We start from the raw sequence: 25,398 nt of genomic DNA, 5'->3' as shown, positions 1-25,398 counted from the left end.
TATTCTTCAGGGAACTGATCCATTTCATCTAAGTTATCAAATATATGGACATAGAGTTGTTTGTAATATTTCCTTATTATCTTTTTAATGTCTATGGGATCAGTAGTGATGTCTCTTTTTTCATTCTGATTGGTAGTTTGTATCTTCTCTTCCACATTCCTGATCAACCTGACTAGAGTTTGATCAATCAAAGAACTGGCTTTTTGATTTATTGATTCTTCTCTATCATTTTTATGTTTTCTATTTCTATTAACCTGCTCTAATTTTTTATTAATTTACATTAGATTTAACTTGCTCTCTTCTTCCTAGTTACTTAAGGTGGAAACTGAGTACATTGTTCTGAGACTTTGATTATTTTCTAATGTAGATATTTTGTGCTATAAACTTCCCCTATCTATTGCTTTAGTGGCATCCTGTACATTTTAATGTGTTATATTTTCATTTTTATTCACTTCAGATACTTTTATAACTTCTTTTTTAATTTCTTCTTTAACACATTGGTTAATCATAAATATTTTATATAGATTCCAAATATCTTCAAATTTTCCAGGTGTATTGGTTAGAGATTTCTAGTGTAACTTCCATTGGTCAGAGAACATATTTTGTATGACTTGAATTCTTTCACATTTATTGAGACTTGTTTGATGTCTCAGGTTATGGTATGACTTGGCAAATAAAATATATGTTCTTGAAAAGAACATTCATCTGGAGCATGAGGGGCAGAGCCTCAGGTGCTCCAGCATCATCACAAGTTGTGGCAGGAATAGGGGAGGATGGGGAAAATGGCTGCTTCTTCTAGACACTAGGGAATGCAGCTAGACCTGGATCCAAAGCAGGCTCTCCATATCAACCAGGCTCAGAAGACAACGTCTGGCTGGAGGACCGAGCAGATGCAGAAGGCCAGCCACCCTATACCTTTGGATTGGAGAATTTATTTAACACATTTACATGTAATCCGTGTGGCTGACAGAGTCTTGGTGCTCCGGCTGGGTGTCAGGCCTTAGCCTCTGAGGTGGGAGAGCCGAGTTCAGGACACTGGACCACCAGAGACCTCCCAGCCCCATGTAATAACAACTGGGGGAACTCTCCCAGAGATCTCCCTCTCAACGCTAAGACCCAGCTCCATTGACCAACAAGCTACAGTGCTGGACACCCCATGCCAAAAAACTAGTAACACAGGAACACAACCCCACCCATTAGCAGAGAGGCTGCCTAAAATCATAATAAGTTCACAGACACCCCCAAACACACCACCAGATGTGGTCCTGCCCACCAGAAAGACACGATCCAGCTTCATCAACCAGAACACAGGCACCAGTGCCCTCCACCAGGAAGCCTGCACAACACACTGAACCAACCTTACCCATGGGGGGCAGACACCAAATACAATGGGAAATAGCCTGCGAAAAGGAGACCCCAAACACAGTAAGTTAAGCAAAATGAGAAGACAGAGAAATACGCAGCAGATGAAGGAGCAAGGTAAAAACACACCAGACCAAACAAATGAAGAGGAAATAGGCAGTCTACCTGAAAAAAAGTACAGAGTAATGATAGTAAAGATGATCCAAAATCTTGGAAATAGAATGGAGAAAATACAAGAAACATTTAACAAGGACCTAGAAGAACTAAAGAGCTAACAAATAATGATGAACAACACAATAAATGAAATTAAAAATTCTCTACAAGGAATCAATAGCAGAATAACAGAGGCAGAAGAATGGATACCTGACCTGGAAGATAAAATAGTGGAAATAACTACTGCAGAGCAGAATAAAGAAAAAAGAATGAAAAGAATTGAGGACAATCTCAGAGATATCTGGGACAACATTAAATGCACCAACATTCGAATCATAGGGGTCCCAGAGGAAGAAGAGAAAAAGAAAGGGACTGAGAAAATATTTGAAGAGATTAGAGTTGAAAACTTCCCTAATATGGGAAAGGAAATAATCAATCAAGTCCAGGAAGTGCAGAGAGTCCCATACAGGATAAATCCAAGGAGAAACACACCAAGACATATATTAATCAAACTATCAAAAATTAAATACAAAGAAAAAATATTAAAAGCAGCAAGGGAAAAGCAACAAATAACATACAAGGGAATCCCCATAAGGTTAACAGCTGATTTTTCAGCAGAAACTCTGCAAGCCAGAAGGGAGTGGCAGGACATATTTAAAGTGATGACTGGGAAAAACCTACAACCAAGATTACTCTACCCAGCAAGGACCTCATTCAGATTTGACAGAGAAATTAAAACCTTTACAGACAAGCAAAAGCTAAGAGAATTCAGCACCACCAAACCAGCTTTACAACAAATGCTAAAGGAATTTCTCTAGGCAGGAAACACAAGACAATTAAGAAAATGGTACTAGGAACATACATATCAATAATTACCTTAAATGTAAATGGATTAAATGCTCCCACCAAAAGACATAGACTGGCTGAATGGATACAAAGACAAGACCCGTATATATGCTGCCTACAAGAGACCCACTTCAGACCTAGGGACACATACAGACTGAAAGTGAGGGGATGGAAGAAGATATTCCATGCAAATGGAAATCAAAACAAAGCTGGAGTAGCAATTCTCATATCAGATAAAATAGACTTTAAAATAAAGAAAATTACAAGAGACAAAGAAAGACACTATATAACGATCAAGGGATCGATCCAAGGAGAAGATATAACAATTGTAAATATTTTTGCACCCAACATAGGAGCACCTCAATACATAAGGCAAATGCTAACAGCCATAAAAGGGGAAACTGACAGTAACACAATCATAGTAGGGGACTTTAGGGGACTTTAACACACCCCACTTTCACCAATGGACAGATCACACAAAATGAAAATAAGTAAGAAAACACAAGCTTTAAATGACACATTAAACAAGATAGACTTAATTGATATTTATAGGACATGCCATCCAAAAACAATGGAATACAGTTTCTTCTCAAGGGCTCATGGAACATTCTCCAGGGTAGATCATATTTTGGGTCACAAGTCAAGCCTTGGTAAACTTAAGAAAATTGAAATCATATCAAGTATCTTTTCTGGCCACAACGCTATGAGACTAGATATCAATTACAGGAAAAAAAAATCTGTGAAAAATACAAACACATGGAGGCTAAACAATACACTACTAAATAAGCAAGAGATCACTGAAGAAATCAGAAAATACCTAGAAACAAATGACAATGAAAACACGACGACCCAAAACCTGTGGGATGCAGCAAAAGCAGTTCTAAGAGGGAAGTTTATAGCAATACAGTCCTACCTCAAGAAACAAGAAACATCTCAAATAAACAACCTAACCTTATACGTAAAGCAATTAGAGAAAGAAGAACAAAAAAACCCCAAAGTTAGCGGAAGGAAAGAAATCATAAAGATCAGATCAGAAATAAATGAAAAAGAAATGAAGGAAACGATAGCAAAGATCAATAAAACTAAAAGCTGGTTCTTTGAGAAGATAAACAAAATTTATAAACCATTAGCCAGACTTATCAGGAAAAAAATGGAGAAGACACATCAACAGAAATAGAAATGAAAACAGAGAAGTAACAACTGACACTGCAGAAATACAAAGGATCATGAGAGATTACTACAAGCAACTATAAGCCAATACAATGGACAACCTGGAAGAAATGGACAAATTCTTAGAAAAGCACAACCTTCTGAGACTGAACCAGGAAGAAATAGAAAATATAAACAGACCAATCACAAGCACTGAAATTGAAACTGTGATTAAAAATCTTCCAACAAACAAAAGCCCAGGACCAGATGGCTTCACAGGTGAACTCTATCAAACATTTAGAGAAGAGTTAACACTTATCCTTCTCAAAGTCTTCCAAAATATAGCAGAGGGAGGACACTCCCAAACTCATTCTACGAGGCCACCATTACCCATATACCAAAACCAGACAAAGATGTCACAAAAAAAGAAAACCACATGCCAATATCACTGATGAACATAGATGCAAAAATCTACAACAAAATACTAGCAAACAGAATCCAACAGCACATTAAAAGAATCATACACCATGATCAACTGGGGTTTATCCCAGGAATGCAAGGATTCTTCAGTATATGCAAATCAATCAATGTGATACACCATTTTAACAAATGGAAGGATAAAAACCATATGATAACCTCAATAGATGCAGAAAAAGCTTTCGACAAAATTCAACACCCATTTATGATAAAAACCCTCCAGAAATTAGGCATAGCGGGTACTTACCTCAACATAATAAAGGCCATATATGACAAACTCACAGCCAACATCGTTCTCAATGGTGATAAACTGAAACCATTTCCACTAAGATCAGGAACAAGACAAGGTTGCCCACTCTCACCACTATTATTCAACATAGTTTTGGAAGTGTTAGCCACAGCTATCAGAGAAGAAAAAGAAATAAAAGGAATCCAAATTGGAAAAGAAGACGTAAAGCTGTACTGTTTGCAGATGACATGACACTATACATAGAGAATCCTAAAGATGCTACCAGACAACTACTAGAGTTAATCAATGAATTTGGTAAAGTAGCAGGATACAAAATTAATGCACAGAAACCTCTTGCATTCCTATACACTAATGATGAAAAATCTGAAAGAGCAATTAAGGATACACTCCCATTTACCACTGCAACAAAAAGGATAAAATACCTAAGAATAAACCTACCTAAGGAGACAGAAGACCTGTATGCAGAAAACTATAAGACACTGATGAAAGAAATTAAAGGTGATACAAACAGATGGAGAGATATACCACGTTCTTGGATTGGAGGAATCGACATTGTGAAAATGACTATACTACCCAAAGCAATCTACAGATTCAATGCAATCCCTATCAAACTACCAATTGCATTTATCACAGAACTAGAACAAAAAATTTCACAATTTGTATGGAAATACAAAAGACCACGAATAGCCAAAGCAATCTTGAGAAAGAAAAACGGAGCTGGAGGAATCAGGCTCCCAGACTTCAGACTATACTAGAAAGCTACAGTAATCAAGACAGTATGGTACTGGCACAAAAACAGAAATATAGATCAATGGAACAGGATAGAAAGCCCAGAGATAAACCCACGCGCATATGGTCACCTTATCTTTGATAAAGGAGGCAAGAATATACAATGGATAAAAGACAGCCCCTTCAATAAGTGGTGCTGGGAAAACTGGACAGCTACATGTAAAAGAATGATATTAGAACACTTCCTAACACCATACACAAAAATAAACTCAAAATGGATTAAAGACCTAAATGTAAAGCCAGTCACTATAAAACTCTTAGAGGAAAGCCTAGGCAGAACACTCTATCACAGCAAGATCCTTTTTGACCCACCTCCTATCGAAATGGAAATAAAAACTAAAATAAACAAATGGGACCTAATGAAACTTCAAAGCTTTTGCACAGCAAAGGAAACCATAAACAAGACAAAAAGACAACCCTCAGAATGGAAGAAAATATTTGCCAATGAAGCAAATGACAAAGGATTAATCTCAAAAATATATAAACAGCTCATGCAGCTCAATATCAAAAAAACAAACAACCCAATCCAAAAATGGGCAGAAGACCTAAATAGACATTTCTCCAAAGAAGATGTACAGATTGCCAACAAACACATGAAAGGATGCTCAACATCACTAATCATTAGAGAAATGCAAATCAAAACTACAATGATGTATCACCTCACACCAGTAAGAATGGCCATCATCAAAAAATCTACCAGCAATAAATGCTGGAGAGGGTGTGGAGAAAAGGGAACCCTCTTGCACTGTTGGTGGGAATGTAAATTGATACAGCCACTATGGAGAACAGTATGGAGGTTCCTTTAACAACTAAAAATAGAACTACCATATGACCCAGGAATCTCACTACTGGGCATATACCATAATTCAAAAAGAGTCATGTACCTCAGTGTTCATTGCAGCACTGTTTACAATAGTCAGGACATGGAAGCAACCTAAGTGTCCATCGACAGATGAATGGATAAAGAAGATGTGGCACATATATACAATGGAATATTACTCAGCCATAAAAAGAAACGAAATTGAGTTAGTTGTAGTGAGGTGGATGGAGTTAGAGTCTGTCATACAGAGTGAAGTAAGTCAGAAAGAGAAAAACAAATACAGTATGCTAACACATATATATGGAATCTAAGGGGGAAAAAAAAGGTCATGAAGAACCTAGTGGCAAGACGGGAATAAAGACACAGACCTACTAGAGAATGGACTTGAGGATATGGGGAGGGGGAAGGGTAAGCTGTGACAAAGTGAGATAGTGGCATGGACATATATATACTACCAAACGTAAAATAGATAACTAGTGGGAAGCAGCCGCATAGCACAGGGAGATCAGCCCGGTGCTTTGTGACCACCTAGAGGGGTGGGATAAGGAGGGTCGGAGGGAGGGAGATGCAAGAGGGAAGAGATATGGGAACATATGTGTATGTATAACTGATTCACTTTGTTATAAAGCAGAAACTAACACACCATTGTAAAGCAATTATACTCCAATAAAGATGTTTAAAAAAAAAAGAAAAGAAAAATAAAATACTTATGAACTAACTTAATCAAGGAGGTGAAAGACTTGTAAAGTGAAAACTACAAAACATTGCTGAAAGAAATTAAAGACATAAATGGAAACACATCCCATGTTCATGGATTGGAAGACCATTTTAATGTCATTACTACCCAAAGCAGTCTACAGATTCAATGCAATCTTTATCAAAATCTCAATGAATTTTTTACAGAAATAGAAAAACACATCCTAAAACTTATAGGGAATGGGTGACCCTCTGAAGATTTCAGGAGTTTTCTGTCTATGAAGCTCTCTTTTCTAGTCCTCTGTCCTTCAAACTCTAGCTGCCTTGGTCTCCCCTAGACTTTCTTTCATCTCCAGCTCCTCTATCTAAGGAATATGCTGAGATATGCCTAGGTTAACTCTCCCTGCACTGCAGCCGGAAAACTCTCTCATGGCCATAAGCTGAAGCAATTATAGGGCTCACCTCATTTGTTTCCTATATGTTGGTAATTACTGTCCTTCATCATTTTATGACTGTGTCTTGAAAGCCAGTTTCATGTGTTTTGCTCAGGTTTTTAGTTGTCTTAGTTGGGAGGATCAATCCAGTCCTTGTTACTCCAACTGAAGTGGACATGGTATGTCTCAGGTTATTAAGTTCTACATTTTATTTCTAACTATTAAGATGAGAATTTTTAAAGCAGTATTTATAGATATATATCCACAAATAATATATTGCAAGTATGGATAGAATTCTTTCCTTAAAAATAAAACTCCAAATTAGATATAATTGCCAGTATATATTATATTTTTTAATTGGTTTTTGATGTAGTAGAGACATCATGATACAAAAGTTTTAATTAAAAGAATGCAACTTCCAGATCTTACGAACATTGCCTTAAATAAAATTTTCATAATCATTATATTGTGCTCACTTTTGAGTTGTATTTCAACTTCAGTATTCCTCAAACTTCCTATGTTAAACCAGTGGTCTGTTAAGAGTAAATGTTAAATAATATGTATCTAAAAATAAAATGTTTGTCTTAGTATAATGAGCAAAGTCAGCAATAACTACAAAACAAGGTTCAAGCTCCTCAACAAGACCCTAAGTGGGAACTGCCTACCTATCTTATGTTTCTCTCCAGCCTAATTTCCCCTCACTTTATACTACATGCTCACCCAGTCCTTGAAGAGCTCATAATTCTCTGCACCCACTCTGCTGTTTCTTACCTCTGACTGTCTTGTATGCTGTTCTTTCATAGTGATGTTCTTTCTCCTTTTTCGATATGGAAAATTTGTAGTTATCCTTCAAGACTGCTCAGATGCTATCTATTGCAGGAAGTTTCTCCTAATTGCCTCGTATTGGGCACAATTCCCCCTCTACCACCTGTGAATACTCCCATCCCTGCACGTACCACATTATATTGAAATTTTCTGTTTATCTGTTTGCATTCCAAAATAAACTCAAGAGTATAGATATATATTTACATATCTGTAACCCCATCATCTAGCACAGTGCTTGTCACAGAGCAGGTGTTCAATAAATGTGAGTTAAAAATAAGTGAACTGTTTGTTGAGTGAGATTCCTTTCTCATTCTGAAACAGTGTTTTTCTAAAATGTTTTAGTCTCCAGTCATATTGGTTAATTTGACCCTAATTTTTAAAATTCTGCATTCCCAATTTCCCTTCTACCCAAATTGTAATGAGTTGTTCCCTAATGTCAGGTCTACTCTTTCTCTTCTCTCTCAGTTTGGAAGTTTTATATTTTATTTATTGGAATATCTTTGCAATGGACTGAAAGTCTGCATTCCCCAAAATTCATATGTTGAAACCCTTATCCCAATGTGATGGTATTTGGAGGTGGGGCTTTGGAGAGTAATGAGTAATGTGAATTACTCACATTTGGGAAGTAATGTGAAGCCCTCATAAATGAGATTAGTGCCCTTATAAGAAGAGGCCAGAGAGCTACCTATCTCTCTTTCCTCCATGTGAGGGCGCAAAGAGAAGTCAGCCATCTGTAAAACACAAGAAAGCTCTCATCAGAACCTGACCATACTGGCAACCTGATGTCAGACTTCTAGGCTCCAGAACTGTGAAAAATAAACTTCTACTGTTTATAAACCACCCATTCTATGGTATGATGTTATAGCAGCCCAAACTGACTAAGACAATCCTTAATTTTTTAAAATACCCTAATCTTTAAATATTTTCCTACAAAGTCTACAGTTAGTATTATTCCTAAAGAAAAAAACAGGCACGCTAGTGTCTATCAGAATTCCCTCTCTTTCCCATATCTTTTATTTTGTATACCTTCAAAAGCACAAAGTTATTGTTATTATTTGTTTACAGGAAATACTTTTTAGAATTTTACCAAAATGTTATATTGACTCATTTATTTACCATTACAACTTGTATTCCACACTTTCATTCTGGGTTCATTTCTATTTTCCTGAGATAAATCCTTCATTAATTTTTTTTTTTTTTTTTTTTTGGCGGGGGGCAAGAGTCTGTTATGGTAAACTCACATTTTCAAAATGTTTTTATTTAATTTAAAATAAATGTTTCTACCTCACTTTTGAATAAGAATTTAATTGGGTCTTAATTCCAAGATTGACAGTTATTTTACCTCAGCTCTGAAGACATCACTTCACTGCTTTATAGTGTCTACTATTTGCTGTCAATTTGATTGGTTTTTATTTTTAGGTAACTTGTCAGTTCTTTAGATTTTAATCTTCAACATTGGTCTGTAATTTCAGTTGATCTATCTAGATGCAGAATTCTACTCCCTGACCTCCCATTTGTGCTTTGTTATTGGTTGATGTGCTTTTTCCAATCTGAAGACATGTCTCTCGTCAATTCTGAACATTTTTCAGCAGTTGTATCATCAAATATTTCTCCTAAACACCACCCCCCCACCACCATTTTAACCATTTCATCCTTCTGAGACTTCTATTAGGCATACATTAGTGTTTTTCAATCTATCTACTTGGGTATTCCACATTTTCTAACTCTTTATCTATGAGAACACTTGATTTTTAAAATTCTACCTTCTAAATCATTAGTCCTCTTCAACTTTATTCAGTCTACTCTTTCAACATTTGAAGTTTCCATTACTAAAATTTTCCAATGTCTCTTTTTTATATTGGTCTTATTTTTTTGTTTTCTTGTTTGACATCTTCCTGTTCTCATTGCAAAGAAGAAATTTTATTCCTTTGTCTTTTTGGTAATTCTAAATATACTCATTTTAAACACCTTTTAAGTTTGCTACATTATTTTTCTTTCCTTGGGTGTGATTTCTTTCTTTTGCTATATTTACTGACTGTCCTTTTAGTTTTAAGTTTCTTTTTTTGCTTTGTAATGTTAGTTCTTTAGTTCATATTTTAGTTCGTATTTTAAACTCATGCATGCTGTTTTCTGCCATGAGGTTTGGATGGCTTTTAGGATGATTCCCTCCCTACCCATTCTGACATCCAGTAGGGATGCTCTAGTGAAAAGGACAGGATAGTTGTTACATTATTGAAATACCTCCTATCAGTTGGCAAGTAGCTGCTTTTCCGAACTCCCTGAAGAATATTTCTCTCCCATTGAACTCTGACTCCTTTTTGAGAACCCCAGGACCTATCCACAATTCAGTTACTAAATGGTTAAAAACCAGCTCAGGCCTCTAGCACTCTGTTCCAATACAAGAGCAAAGTCCTTTCTGATTGGTGGGTGCATTTTTATATCACCCCTGCTTCCACTCAAGTCTTAACATGGGGAGGTTGGAGGCTTTTCTCCCACGCAGGAAGTGCTATCCCTGATACCACATCCATGGTGGTAGAGGGCCATCCCCATCCCCATTTTTTCCCATTTGCCCAGACTATTTCCTCATGGAATCATAGGAAAGTGGCATATTGCCTCTGACACCGTAAGCTATAAGGGGAGTTATTCCAGCCTTAGTTCAATGCTAGGAGTTCATGAATACTCTAGACACTTGCTCATTCACAAAGCCTATTTCTGGTCTCCTGACATTTGCAGGGTGAATTCAGCTTCTTTTCCAAAATAGACTTTTAAGCTTGCTCAATTCCAATTCCCAGTACCTGCTTGTGGGTTACACTATTCCAGACCCCAATCCACCACTACAGGTTTAGTCCATTGACTTTTTTTAACTGAGATATAATTGACATATTATATTAGTTTCAGATATATAACATTATGATTTGATATTTGTATTTGTTTTGAACGATCACCACAATAAGTCTAGTTAACATCTGTCACCGTAAGTAGTTGCACATTTTTTTCCTTGTGATGTGAATTTTAACAACTTTCAAAGATACAACAGTGTATTTTTTTTTTTATTTATTTTTTTTAAATCCATAGTTTATTCCGATCGCCTTAGTTTTTTTTTTTTTTTTTTTAATTTTATTTATTTATTTATTTATTTATTTATTTATTTATTTATGGCTGTGTTGGGTCTTCGTTTCTGTGCGAGGGCTTTCTCCAGCTGCGGCAAGTGGGGGCCACTCTTCATCGCGGTGCGCGGGCCTCTCACTATCGCGGCCTCTCTTGTTGCGGAGCACAGGCTCCAGACGCGCAGGCTCAGTAATTGTGGCTCACGGGCCCAGTTGCTCCGCGGCATGTGGGATCTTCCCAGACCAGGCTTGAACCCGTGTCCCCTGCATTGTCAGGCAGATTCTCAACCACTGCGCCACCAGGGAAGCCCCAACAGTGTATTATTAACTACAGTCACTATGCTGTATTTTACATCCTCGTGACATTTATTTTTTAACTGGAAGTTTGTACCTTTTGACCATTGTCACCCATTTTGCCCACCCCTCGCCTCCTGCTTTTGGTGACCACCCACTTACATTTTTCAGTGGCTTCCAATCATGATCAATTCATTTTAGTAATGAAAAGTATATATATATGTATAATTATTTTAACACCTGTGTATCTGTTGCTTACATTATGCACCATTTTCATGTCAGACTATTCTGTTTGACTTTGCCCGCTGTTATAAGTTTGCTTCTTTTATGCTTCCTCTCTTTTCCCCAGGAGTACCTTTATATTTTATATTTCTACTCTGGAAATCAGCCCCTTGCCTGGCTTTCTGGCATTTTTCTTCCCTCTAAACATCGGTTTCCTCTGGAATATAATTTGGCATTTGGAATATACATATTTTATATTTTAAACATTCCTCACTGATTTTATTAAAATTTTTGAAATAACTTTCCACGAATATGTTTTGTTTATAAGTTGCTAGCCTCTCCTAAATGGGTCAGTGACACTTCACTTACCTCAATAGCATATTTAGACCTACTGTGTGGAAGAGAGCATTTAGCCATATAGCAGAGAATATACTTATCTTTGAAATCTTTTATACAACTTGTAATTTTAGTGAATTAAATCATTTACTAGTACTTGGGTATATTACTATACAAATAGAGTAACTCTGTATACTCCTGATTTTTTCAGGGGCTGGTTTGATTTCTTTGCATGTTTGAATTTTCTAAATTTTCAGCATTTATTTCCCAATATTACCAGTTCCTAAATCTTCAAAAGTCCTGGGTTACCTTTGTGTTTAAAGATTATCTTGTTTTCAGAATTGATGAAACCAGGAATAATGTGATTTGAATATTTTAAAGCATCCTGACTATGCTAGAACAGTAGGTACATTCTGGCAATGAAATTCAAAGGCATACTGTGCTGACAGCTTCAAAAGCAACAATTGTACATGATCATTTGAAGTTTACAATATATTTGACATTGGACTGTATTTGACCATTGCTTGTACTGTGTGTGTAGCACAATAGGGGAGCTACTGAGCTGGTATAAGTTACCTCTAATGAGATTCTTTTTAAGTGATCTTCAAGATAGATGGAAACAAATTTGACATGTTACAAGGAAAGTAGGCCAATTAGTAACAAGTCTTCACAGCTTAAGGGAGGGAGCCAGAATATACTTACACTTGACAGAACGAAGAGGAAAGCAAAACAGAGTCTCAACAGAGCCCTTATTTTTTAAGAAATTAAATCTTCCTTTTACAAAACAGCTTTTAAGATTTTTGAGCTTCCTGAATGAGGTAATTTTATCATGGTTTTGATGGATACAAAATCACTAATTTCTTTTTATCTGTAAGGTTGTGCCAACACTCAATAAAACAGAGGTACTGTAATACACTAATTTATGCCTTGATTTTTAAAATTAATACTATGAAAAATTGCCCTTTTTCCCTGAAAACTGTTCTAGTCTTCCTTCTCTTACATGCTACTTAGGACCACCCCTTTACAATGTATATATTATCAGACTTTCTTTTCCAGCAATATGGTGGATCACAATTTTAAAAAATAACAATAATACCTAGAAACACCTACATAAAGAAATAAAAATGTTCAGGATCCAGAAATAAGGACGGAACTGAAAGTCAGAATGGCATGGCTCTGAGCTGAAGCTGCTGCATTGCCTTATCAGTTTATGAAAGTGGACTCTTTTGTTTTATCACATATAAGGCAAGATCTTGAGCCCAAATGAGTAAAGGGATTGCTCCCACCTTAGATAAAGGCATGGCTTTCCACGAGTTTAATTCTCGGTAAAAAGGTGAGTGAGAAAAATCCACCCAAGCACAGAGAGATTGATAATAAAGCTAGCATTTCTCTGGCTGGTGTCTGGCTGAAAAAAAAAAAAAAGATTTTTTTCCCTTGAGAAATGGAAACCCTTGGACTGAGACTTACATTAGTTTGAGATCTGATTTTAAAGTACCTGTAAGTTTCTGGATGGCTTATTCATTTGAGGTCTGTGAAAGAAGAAAACTCAATACTGCATGCAAAGAACATTCTTTCAACACAGGATTGTCTTAGAGGAAGGGGATTGGAGGGAAAGAAAACCCTTATCCTAATAAGGATAAACTCATAATAAACGTGTCCTAAAACACAAGAATACAGAAAAGATAGGCAGAAGTTAGAACAAACAAGAGAATCAGGTGTCACAAATTTGATAACAGAAAAATGATCTTTATGCAATTTACCATGTATATGTTTATAATGATTAAAGATATAAAGGAGGAAATCCAAACCCTAAGAAAAGAATTACACTCTTTATGTTAGTCAATGTTAGTAATCAATGCTAGCTACAGTAACAAAGTAGCAAATAGGAAGTACTCAGTGCTAGCTTCAGTATCAAACAATCCCCAAACCGCAGTGACCTTACACAACAAAAGATATTTCTCATTCATACCAGAGTATGATCAGGAGTTTAGTGGTGCCTTTGCATGTGCTACATAAGGATTCTTGGCACCTTTCATCTTGTGGTATTACCATTTTCTAAAGTCTTCTCGTAAGGACTGAGCCATACATCAAGCAGGAAGAGAGTAAGAAGTATCTCAGGAAATGTTTTAGGAGCATAAAGGTGGGATATGACACATCTCCCCACATGCTATTTTCCAAAACACCATCACAAAATACCAGCTAACCTGTAAAGGAGTATGGGAAACATAGGAAATGGAAAACAGGACTGGTGAGCATCTGGCCAATCTCTACCTATATATAAAAATTTGAAACAGTTCTAATTAGAAATTATAGAAATATAAAGACATATATTCTTCTATTTCATGTAAATAGGTAGATGACAGAGAAATATATAGATTGCCCATGTTGTCCAGGCACTGTTCTAGTTGCTGGAGATAGAGGGAGTGAAGAAAAACCCAGTGTTCCTGCCGCTGGAGAACTTACAAACCCTATGTTTGGAAACATACAATAAGCACATAAATGATTAGTGAGAGAATTGTCAAGTGCTATTAAAGATGAAAAGATGCAGAGAGGTGAGGGTTGCTATATTAGGTAGGGTGTTCAGGAAAGTCCCTCCCAAACTTGACCTTAGAAGATGAAATTTGCAGAGACCTTAACCTTCTTGTTGCTAAGTTCAATATTTATTTGTTAATAATTCATCTTGTTTGATCTGTTAGGAGCATTTGGATCTGTTGCTCTTTCTCTCATTTTTTAAAAAACAGCTTTACTTGGCTTCCAGGGCATCACCCTCTACCGTGTTTTTCCTACCTCACTGTTTCTTATTGCTGCTGTAAGAAAACACCACAAACTCGGTTATTTAAAACAGTGCAAGTGTATTATTTTGCAATTCTGGAGGTCAGAAGTCCAAAATGGGTCTCACTGAGCTAACAAGTGTCAGCAGGCCTGCATTCCTTTCTGGAGGTTCAAGGAGAGAATCCATTTCTTTGCCTTTTCCAACCTCTTGAAGCTGCGCACCTTCCTTGGCTTGTGGTCTCCTTTCTCTGTCTTCAAAATCAGAAGTTTTGCATTGTTCTGTCTAGTCTTCAGGAGTCACATCTCCCTCAGACGTCTTCTGTCTCCTTCTTCCAGTTTTGAGGACCCTTATGATTCCACTGAACCCACCCAGATAATCTGGGATAATCTCCCCATCTCAAGGTACTTAACTTAAAGATATCTACAAACTCTCTTTTACCATGGAAGGAAACATATCCACCGGTTCTGGGGATAAGGATATGGACATATGGACATATTTGGGGGACCATTATTCTGTCTACCACACTCACTGACTGCTTTTCTCAGTTTTTTGGGTTTTTTCTTCTCATTTAATATGGAGTACTAGGGCAGATATGTAGCTGTACTGATTAATAGAATATTGAAATGTTTTTATATTGATTCGTGAGTAGCCTTAACAATAACCTCACCAATAACCCTGATCCCCAGACTTTTCTGATTCTTGCCCTGGGTCCCTGACCCACCCTGAGGACCTTACATCCCCGACCCTACTACTTAAAGTAAAGGATAAATGTCTGGCGGAGCTGGTGGCTTTGAAGACCCTGATCCAGGATCATGGACAGCATCTATTTAGACCAGTCAATGCTCATTCCTTCCCAGTTGTTAGGCATTTTGAATAGCACCCCTGGGACTGCCTCTTTTTTATGTATGATCATTTTCTTGGTGATTTCACCGCATCTTAAGAGTTTAGATATCATTGAAATGCTAATGACTCTCAAATTTTCACTTTTAGTCTATTTCTTTCTTCCAAACTTCAGAATTCTATAACTACCTATTTAACATCTCCATGAATGTATGATAAACATCTAAAACACAACTCATTCAAAATTGAAATGTTGCTTTATTGCCTACCTCAGTTTTGTCCCATCCCATAATCTTCTGTCTTTCAGGCAATATCAACTCAATATCTACTTGTTCTGCCTTTAAAATATACACAAGGGACTATTTCTTGCCTCCTCTGCTGTTACCAACCTGGTCCAAACCACCGCCAGCTCTCACCTGTTGTTTCAATGCCTTCTAAGTTGTCGCTCTTGTCTTTTCTGAACATAGCAACAAAAGTGATTATAAAATTTCAGTTATGTCATGTTATACCCCTGCTCAGAACCCTCCTTTGGTTTCCTGCCTCACTCAGACTAAAGACCCATGTGCTTCCCTTTATTTAGATCACCTTTATTATCTTTGCCCCTCCTGTTACCTCTCTGAAATCATCTCTTTTTAACCCCCTCTTCAGCCTCACTGATCTCATTATTATTCTTCAAATAAGCTAGGATGCTCTTTGCATCTGGAATACTTTTCCTTGTTTGTGGAACATTCTTCTCACAGGTATCCACATAGCTTGATCCTTTATTTTCTTTCACTATTTACTTAAATATAACCCTATTATAGACACTTTCCATAACTACTGTATTAAAAATTGTGCAACTTAACTCTTCAGGTCCCCTTTCCTCTTTTATATTTCCCTTTAGCATTTTTCACTTTATAATATACTATTTATTTTACTCAATTTATGCTGTTTATTTTGTGTCTCCACTGCTAGATTATGAACTCAATAAGGGTAGAGATTTTAGTCTGGTTTGTTCACTGCTTATCCCGGGGTCTAGAGCAGGCTTCCAGCCTCACAAGTAGCTAAAAACTTGAATAATTAAGACGATGCCTTTTTTAGATTTTACAATTCATAAAAATGTAGAAAAAGCAAAAGAGGTTTAGAGATAGGAAAACACCAATATACTCACAGTGAGAGTATAAAATAAGTCCAGCTTTTCTGCAGAAAATTACTCAAAATATATCATAAACTTTAATCCTGCATATATTTTGATTCAGTAAGTCTCCTTATTAAAATCTATCCTAAGGAAATAATCACGTATGCAAAGATTTGGCAACAGGGATAGCCATCACAGTCTTGTTTATAATTGTGAAAATTTTTTTTAAATCAAAACCCTCAAATTTCCAACTATAGAAACTTAGTTAAATGAAAGACAATATATCATACAATGGAAGATTATGCAATCATTCAATTAGTATTTAAACACTTATTGGCATGGGAACTATCAACAATAGACTGATAAGTGGAAAAAAGCAATCTGTAAAAGAGAATATGATGAATGATGTCATTTTTGAGGAAAGATGTATATCCTTGTACAGTGACCTGAGAGGATGGATAATTTTTAACAATGTGGTTTCTAGAATGAGGTGAGTATGCCTTTCTTATTTATCTGATTTGTATTTTTAAATTTTCTTTTAAAATGATGATCATATAGCACTTTTATATTTGGGAAAATCCAAATTATATTTTCACTGATCTTCAAAAAGCAATCACTATTATACATGTAAAGGATTTTCGTTGGGTATGGTTTGTATATAAATATTCCCCTTCGTGGCATCTTCTGTGTTTATGATGAATGTCCTGCCTTAATAAGTAGGGGCTAATGCTCAAAATTTGCTTACAGAATAATCTCTGGGGTATTTCTGTCCTTAGAACCTTAACATGTGGAAGCTGTCCATCCACTGTATTGAAAAATATGTTTAACATGGTTGCTAACCAGATAATTAAATTTACATCATGAAATTAATCCAGTAGTTTACCTCAGAGATTTGAATGAAAACCACCTCCCCCCCTCTGTCTCTAGTCAGTTCCTGTTTGGCAGTAATGTGCAACCCAGTGAACAGAAGAAGGGGAAATTTCCAATCTGGCCAGAATGGAGCGAGGCAGACATAAATGCTGAAAAGTGGGATGCAGGCAAAGGTGCAAAAGAAAAGGACAAAACAGGGAAAAGCCCTATACTTGTAAGTAGACTTGAATATGACTAGATTTCATTTTGGTTTTTGATTGTTTAATGGAATAAGATTTGTTAACGTGTGCACGTGCTCGCTCCTCTCCACAGCCTCCATTCAAAAGAGAAATTTTGTCTTTGTCCACCTTGCCTCCCCCATCCTACCTTGTCTTTCCAAGCCTTAGTCCTGAGCTTTGGTGAATCACATTTGAGTAAATGGGAGGAGAGAAATGACCAAAGAGTCATAATAGAAGAAAGGGAAAATTGCTAGAACAGGCTAGCAAGTGGATTTTTAACAGAATTGGGAACCAGACATTTAGAGATGATGGTTTAGAAAATGAGAGCCCCCCACGAAACTGTGTGCTGTTATTTGGAGATTACAGGGAAGATAAAATTTTAAGAGATGTTACTATAAGAATTGAATCCTTCTTAATATCTGCCCCCCAAGGTATTTGGGTAAAAATCTAGGTTACTCTTCATTTACCTGTAGCTTTTAAACATGTTGCGTCCCTGAGATTGGAGCTGAGAATGGGGTTCCTACATTTTCCAGTTATATTATTTTAGGTTCTTTTGCTTACTTAAAAATGTTTTTTTTCTAAAAACTTCTTTATAGAAGGTACCGGTCTGGGTTGCATTTTAAATATGACCCATTTATTTGGTGCAGTAATTCATTCAACAAAAGTACTTTTAAAACACAATACACGCAGAGGGAGGGGATATGGGGATACATGTATACGTATAGCTGATTCACTCTGTTATACAGCAGAAACTAACACACCATTGTAAAGTAATTATACTTCAATAAAGATATTAAAAAAGAAAACACAATACAATTTTCAGAACACAAACAAAATTGCCGTAATGGCTAGGTTGAACTCTAGTGTCTTTTTTTGCATAAAGCACTCTGAAATGGTACTTATTAGCATTTATATTTTGTTCACAAAATGCAGTCACCAACTGCATGATTCATATCAGTAATTTGTTTACAAAAGATACTCAATAATGATAACTAATTGCTGACACTGTTAGTATTTGAACAATTTCAAATAACAATATGTGAGGGAATGCATTCTTTGTACCATGCCTAAGGTGATTATGGAACTTTTAGATGCAAAGGACTTTTGAACTCTCTGGGTTCAAATGAAAATGGTCATATTCTACATATTTTATAGAAATTCAGATCTTATGGGGATTGTCTGTGAACTTTCATCAGCAAGATAGATTGTGCAAATCCTCAGCTGAGCAGCTGAGCTCTGGAAAACATCCAGAGATGAGTCACTCCAAATTGCGAAGGATCAACGGGGAAGGGAAGAGCAGAAGTACCTGAAAACTTTGAAATAAGAAATAGCATATAAAACAACATTTTAAGAACCTTAGAATGCAAACATATCTTTATTAGATGACTATGAACAGTTCTTACAGATCTCTGGAAGGTCAGGTATCAAATTCTTGAACTTAATGTTACTGAAACAAGGGCAAGTCTGTTGGAAGAACATTTATTGGAGGAAAAGCATTGAGACTGGAGCAGTAATAAGTGTGCTGGTCAAATGGACAGTTGATGTCCATTTCATTTGGGGTCAACATATAGGACTATTGCTGGCTGCTGTATAAAACTGCATGATTTGGGAAGCACTAGCCCTACTCCTGCTGTGAACAGGGGCTACTCCAATGGGGGGTGACACTTCAGAACCTTAACTAACACCCCATTCCGCCGCCGCAGCTTTCACAAGGTAGGAGATCACAGCTCAAGTCCTGGTTATTACGACAGTGCAGAGTGGTGCCATCTGAGATAGAACCTTGCTTTCCACCCCCAGTTCTGTTCCACAGCCTCAGCATTCATGGCTCAGGAAGCAATAGTTTCCCCACTGGAGTGAGTCATGGACACTCCAAGCACTGTGGTTGCATTTCTGTGATATGGTGGCACATTAGCTCTGAGCCATGATTTGCAGCATCCGTATTTTACCAGGATAAATTGCCTTAAGCATGTAACCATGGCAGTTATCCTTGGAATTTTACAAAGGCCACTTCTTTAGATGTGAGACTAGTGATCAGGAAATCAGCCTCAGATGCCCGACCCTTCCCTGTAAATCCAGCGTTATGTCTCACTTCCTCAGCAAGAAAGGGATATGATGGGTGAACCAAATTAAGAGGTATATGATAAAGTACTATAAGGTGGATGTAAGAAATATACCTAAAGCAAAATGACATGGAAGGATTACCATTAACAATATGAGGGGCTCAAATCCTGGAGAAAAGGGAATCACAATGGGATGAGCCCCACTGTTTTTTTTCCTCAAAGACATTTATTAATTCAAGGCATGGAAATTAGAAAGCAAGCACAGAGTATTGGCCTGGGGCTTATGTCAGTTTTTCTGGGCTGAAGGGAAGGAGGATATTGTCTGACTGCCAAAGCAGCCAGAACTTGAACCCAAATCTCAGAGGTAACTACAGAGAAGTGATCTGTAAATTTTGCATACAATTTTATTTTGAGACATTTATCTACCTCCTAAGCTGTGAGTGTGAAGTTTTGCTGCTGAGCAAATTAGTAAAAAGCAGCAGCCTGGAAGCTTAATAATTGAGAAAAGATTTCAAGATGATAGGTAGAGAATGGAATTCAATGTACACCAAGTGAAGGGACCTTGATAAACACTCCAGACTTTTAGTTAGTGCCCCAACATGGCTACAGAATTCCACATTGAGTAAGAACAAACCAAAATCACACCAGTCCTGCCAAATCCTAAGACCCAGCGTTGACTAGGTCAAGTTCATCTTGTGCTCTGCCTGTCAGAAGGGAATAAAATCCTCCTCTCTGGACGAAGACATCATCATTTAGAATGTGTATAAATTTTTATATCCAGCATATATCATACAATCAAAATTTACCAGACGTGAAGAGAAACGGAACCAAGTGACTAAAAATCAAGAGGAAAAGTCAGATAATAGAAACAGATCCAAAGGAGACTCTTTTGGAATTGTCAGATAGGGGACTTTAAAATTACTAAATTAATATTTGCAGGGAAAAAAGCAATGTGAGAGAAACCCAGAAGTCTAGTACAGCTCCTGAAAAGACATCAGTTTGTCTTTTAAGGACTCATTCTTCTATCATTTTGACTAGATGTTAGGGTCGCCTTTATCTTCATTTGAATTATTCCAGTATCTTAAATTTGACAATAAACCACATGCTCCAGATACACATAGACACTTATTATGTTTAACGCTCAGACAATGCCCTAAAATATAACCTATTTCTCAAGCCACACCAGCATTAGGGTAAACATATAATTATGATGAAAATCACAGAACAGTATATTTTCCCCTGTGCCTATTAACTGAGGTGAAATTTAATTACATTTCTTTTTCCCATACAGATAGTTTATGTTCCTTTAGCATTTTGTTTGTAATCCTAGAAATTGTCATGTTATTTCTTGCAAAGATCCCCCAGTCCCCTACCATTTTATGAGCTATGAGAATTTTTACATAGCAGCTACCTGAAGTCTCTCTGACTTGCTAGACTGCTTGCATATGGATATCATTCTTTCTCCAGAACTCACTAATTGACTCATAGTTGGGGCTCAAAAATTAAAGAATTAATTGCATTCTTGAGCATTTATCCCAGAATAATGGAAATTCACATTCACACAAAAACCAGTAACCTATACACAAATGTTCATAGCAGCTTTATTAGTAATAGCTTCAAACCGGAAACAGCCCAGATGACCTTCGATGGGCAGGTGGTAAACAAACAAATATCCATAGCATGAAATATTACTCAGCAATAAACAACAAACTACTGATACATGCAACAACTTGAATGGATTGAATCTCCAGGGAATTAGGCAGAGAGAGAAATAAAGCCAATCCAAAGGGTTATAGACTATATGGTAGGTTCCATTCATAACATTACTGAAATGACAAAATTATATACGTCAAGACTAGCGATTGCCAAGTGGTGGGGATTAAGTACAGACTGGGGAGTTGGAAGGTGGGTGTGGCTATAAAAGGGCATAAGAAGGATCCTTGTGCTGATGGAAATGTTCTGTATATCTTGGCTGTGTCAGTGTCAATATCCTGGTTGTGTTCTGTAGTTTTGCAAGATGGTATGGCTGAAGAAATTGGGTAGAGAACGTAGGAACTCTCTGTATTATTTCATGCAATGGCTTATGAATCATGATTATCTCAAAATAACAAGTTCAATTAAAACAATTAATAAATGAAAGTCAGATCAAAGGTACAAATTTCATTTACATATCATCTTTTTTATGATTCTAACTGAAAAGTAAGTAAATACTTTTCAATCTTCTCTACTCAGATTAAAAAAATATATATTTTCAGTGGAAAATGTGGCCATATCTGTCCCATCCAAAATTGTTTCCCCACCATACCTAATTCACATTCCCAAGCCACTCATGCTTGTTTGAACTGCTTCCTCTGCAGTCAAAATGCTACTCAGTAATCAAGGTTTCATTAATTAAATACAGTATTGTTAACTTCAGTATTCTCCAAGTACTGTAAGAACTAGCTCTGAGAACAAACACACAAATTATTCTAAAAATGCTTATTTATTGATCAGATCAATGCACGTATTCATTTTTATTAGGATAGAGTTGTTTTTGTTTTAATAAAACTATATGGAGAAAATATTTAATACGTTTTTTATATAGCATTTTTTTGAAGACCCTGAAGGAAAGATTGAATTACCACCATCATTGAAAATTTATTCCTGGAAACGTCCACAGGATTTTTTAATTAATCAGGTAAGAGATATTTTTACTATTAAAATATGTATTAACTATGAGATATAATATCCTAGTTATGAAAATTTGCATTTTAAAAGCTTTTTAGGGTAATTTTTTCTTGGTATTTAGTAAGAAAAAGTAATTACTTTTTGGCCTTTAAATTAGAAATAAATATTTATCGATATAGTTTGTACTGGTTTCCAAGAGAATAATGAAATTTTGTTTAGGGCCTCAAGTTTCCTTCTTCTCTTCATGATGTCAAATTTTAACCTGAAATGTTGCAAAAAGTTATTCCTTAATTTCTGACAGACTTTCTTCTTTCTGCTTCTTACATGGTGTAAAGGTCTGTTTACGCTAGTGTTAATAAGCATTTATTTTCCAGCCCAAGAGATCTGCACTTGGATCTCTCTATTCCAGGAATTTTTGAATAATTTTTCACGTGCCACTTTCATTTCTGAACCCCATGTGAATCACACTGACATGGACATCACCCAAGAAAACTTCATTTTAAATAGCACTTATGTACATTAAACTTTAGACCTACTGGTCTATCTTCCTAATTAATAGCTATGTTAGTTTGAATATATTTGGTATTTCCAAGGGTTTAATTATCACTAATGCCTTTTTTCCCTTCTTGAATCTCCCATTTTCATTTAATGCATAGAAAACCAGTAGACTAAATTAGTTATTTAATGCTAGTCAAAAGGTTATAATGAAGCTGATTCTTCTGTAATCATGGAATTCACTGCATCTCTGTTTCTATGCCTAGTGATTTTATTCCTAAGAGTTTTAGCTTTTAGAAGCACTGTTACTAATGTACAAAATACAATTTATCTGTCATGCTTTTCAATTATTGTTATTAGTTAAGAAAGTCAGAAATCCTAAATCCTAAATATTTATTAAAATGAGAAAATAAAAAGGTACATCTTTGTCCATCAGAGTATTTATTCAATGCCTATCTGTAAGACATTTTAAATAAAATAAATCAAATTTACAAAAACCATACCTTTAAATTACTTATAATGTTAGGTAACATCGAAATGAAGAATACAAATTCTGTGATGTTAATATAATACACTTAATATTTATATATTATTAATAACACTCAGGTTCTACTCAGTATAAGTGCAGAGTTTATATTCCATGCAAATGAAGGATATGAATTCCATGAAATGAGTGTTGTAAGTTTGAATAAGTAGGAAAGTTTTATACCTTTTTCTCTTTTAGCATACCTTAGTTCTGGAAGATACACTTATACTAAAAATAAACTGATTCATTGTTGTTAATGACACTTCCACCTGTATTTATTGAAATGCTGCCATCCATCTCCTTACCTCTCCTCTCCCTCTGCGCTGACTCCTTCTCTTGATCCATCATTCTGAAGTGTGAACCAGAACAGCCCAAACTGAAAGTCTAGCTAAGCAGGAAAGTTTTAGAATAGTGCTTGTCAAGTTTTAATGTATGAGACCACAGTGATAAATACATTTTACATTGAGAGTCATTAAATATGGACATACATAAAGTTTAGACAAAAATATTACAAAACAATAATGACCTTTCTATATGAAATTTACTCTATTTATTATAGTCCATATATGTAAAGATATATATATATATATATTCCTGAAACATCTTATAGATATATATATGTGTGTATATATATATGTATATAGTCCGGACCCATTAAATGATTTCATGAATCACTAAATAATTGCAACCCACAATTTAAAGAGCACTAGAAACATACCCCAGGACACTAAGCAAAATATGAAATCAAAGGACATGATTTAAGTCAAAGAGAAACTAACTTATTAAAAAACTTAAAAGCCTAAATTTAAGATATCAGAGTCAACATGGACCATTCCAACCAAGGGGGTTAACACGCCCTAATAGCAGAGTGAATAATCAGATTTGTTTATTTCTGAGAACCAGATATTGGTGGCCCAGGTCCTTCAATGTTGATTATATTAAACAGATGTAAGATGTCTAAAACTTTGTCTTGCCCCAGGTATAGATGTAGGGGATAAAGATGCTAAAATACCATTGCAGAGACCTCTGTCTTAATATTTGTTGTCTTTTTAGAAACTGTCAGTTCCTCCTTTCCATTTGTCAGCAGGTGACTATTAAGTCTAACCCGTCAAACCTTAGATATCTAATACATATTTAATCTATAGTCAATTTTAATGCATTTTGTACATACTGAAAGGTATAGGCATTTTAGAAGTGTTGCGTCACAATCAGACAAACCAGAATTTTATATATATATATATATATATATATATATATATGCAAACATAAAGTTATATATATGTAATTTTATAAATTATATAAATTATGTTTTTAAACTATGAACATAAGAGTCAATTCAGGCCTTCAAGGTAGTTTTAGGTAAATTTTTCTCAGACATATAAAAATATTTTATTGAATTTTCAAGATGCTAGTTATACAGATGATTGAGAGTAATTGATGGCATTAGTTTCTATAAAAATCTATTTTGCTAATCAAAGCAACTTTCATTTTATTTTGATATGTTAAATATATAAGGTTGATATTAATTGTAACTAATTTTAAAAACTGTTACAAGTCATATTTTGGTCTAAATATAAAAGCAAACTTAGATATATACCAATTAAATAATGACCACCAAATTAACTTTAAAAGACATAACAATATTTAAAGTTGAGCAAGATTTTAAAAAGCTGTCTCAGCTAATATTTTTTATCCAAGATGAAGACATTTTTCTAGCTACCAGATGTTAACTAAGCTTCAGGTTTAGCTAGAGTGGTTAATTTAAATTTCAAATCAGGTTTTAAACTCTCAGTTTGTGAGTTTATGCATGCTAAATTTATCTGCATATGTTATATCTTACAACATTTTATTATATGTTAAAATACTGTATTTTTTTTTTTTTGAATTTTTAAGATTTTATTGTGGAACGTCCTCTGGGGACAGAACCAGGCCAGACTAGAAACATCCATCAATAAAATTAATGAAACAAAAAGAGTCTTGTAATTTCTGAGCTACAGAACTGGAAATATAACGAAGAACTGGTGGATTACTATGTTAAAATATATATATTTTAAAGTCAAGAATTTTCCTAG

General features: G+C 35.6%; 1 protein-coding gene across 1 annotated transcript in view; it reads left to right on the top strand.

The window, feature by feature from the left end:
• Positions 1–25,398, top strand: part of ADGB (androglobin) — a 167,508-nt gene that overhangs the window by 17,705 nt on the left and 124,405 nt on the right. Inside the window, 2 exon segments of the mRNA XM_082475050.1 lie at positions 17,418–17,574; positions 22,223–22,315. Of these exon segments, the coding sequence (XP_082331176.1) occupies positions 17,418–17,574; positions 22,223–22,315 (250 nt within the window).

Source organism: Balaenoptera physalus (genome assembly GCF_965194825.1).
Source record: "Balaenoptera physalus genome assembly, chromosome: 9".
In the NCBI taxonomy this organism is placed as follows: Eukaryota; Metazoa; Chordata; class Mammalia; order Artiodactyla; family Balaenopteridae; genus Balaenoptera; species Balaenoptera physalus.
The sequence above is the reverse complement of the archived record's forward strand: the minus strand, read 5'-3'. Positions and strand labels throughout refer to the sequence as shown.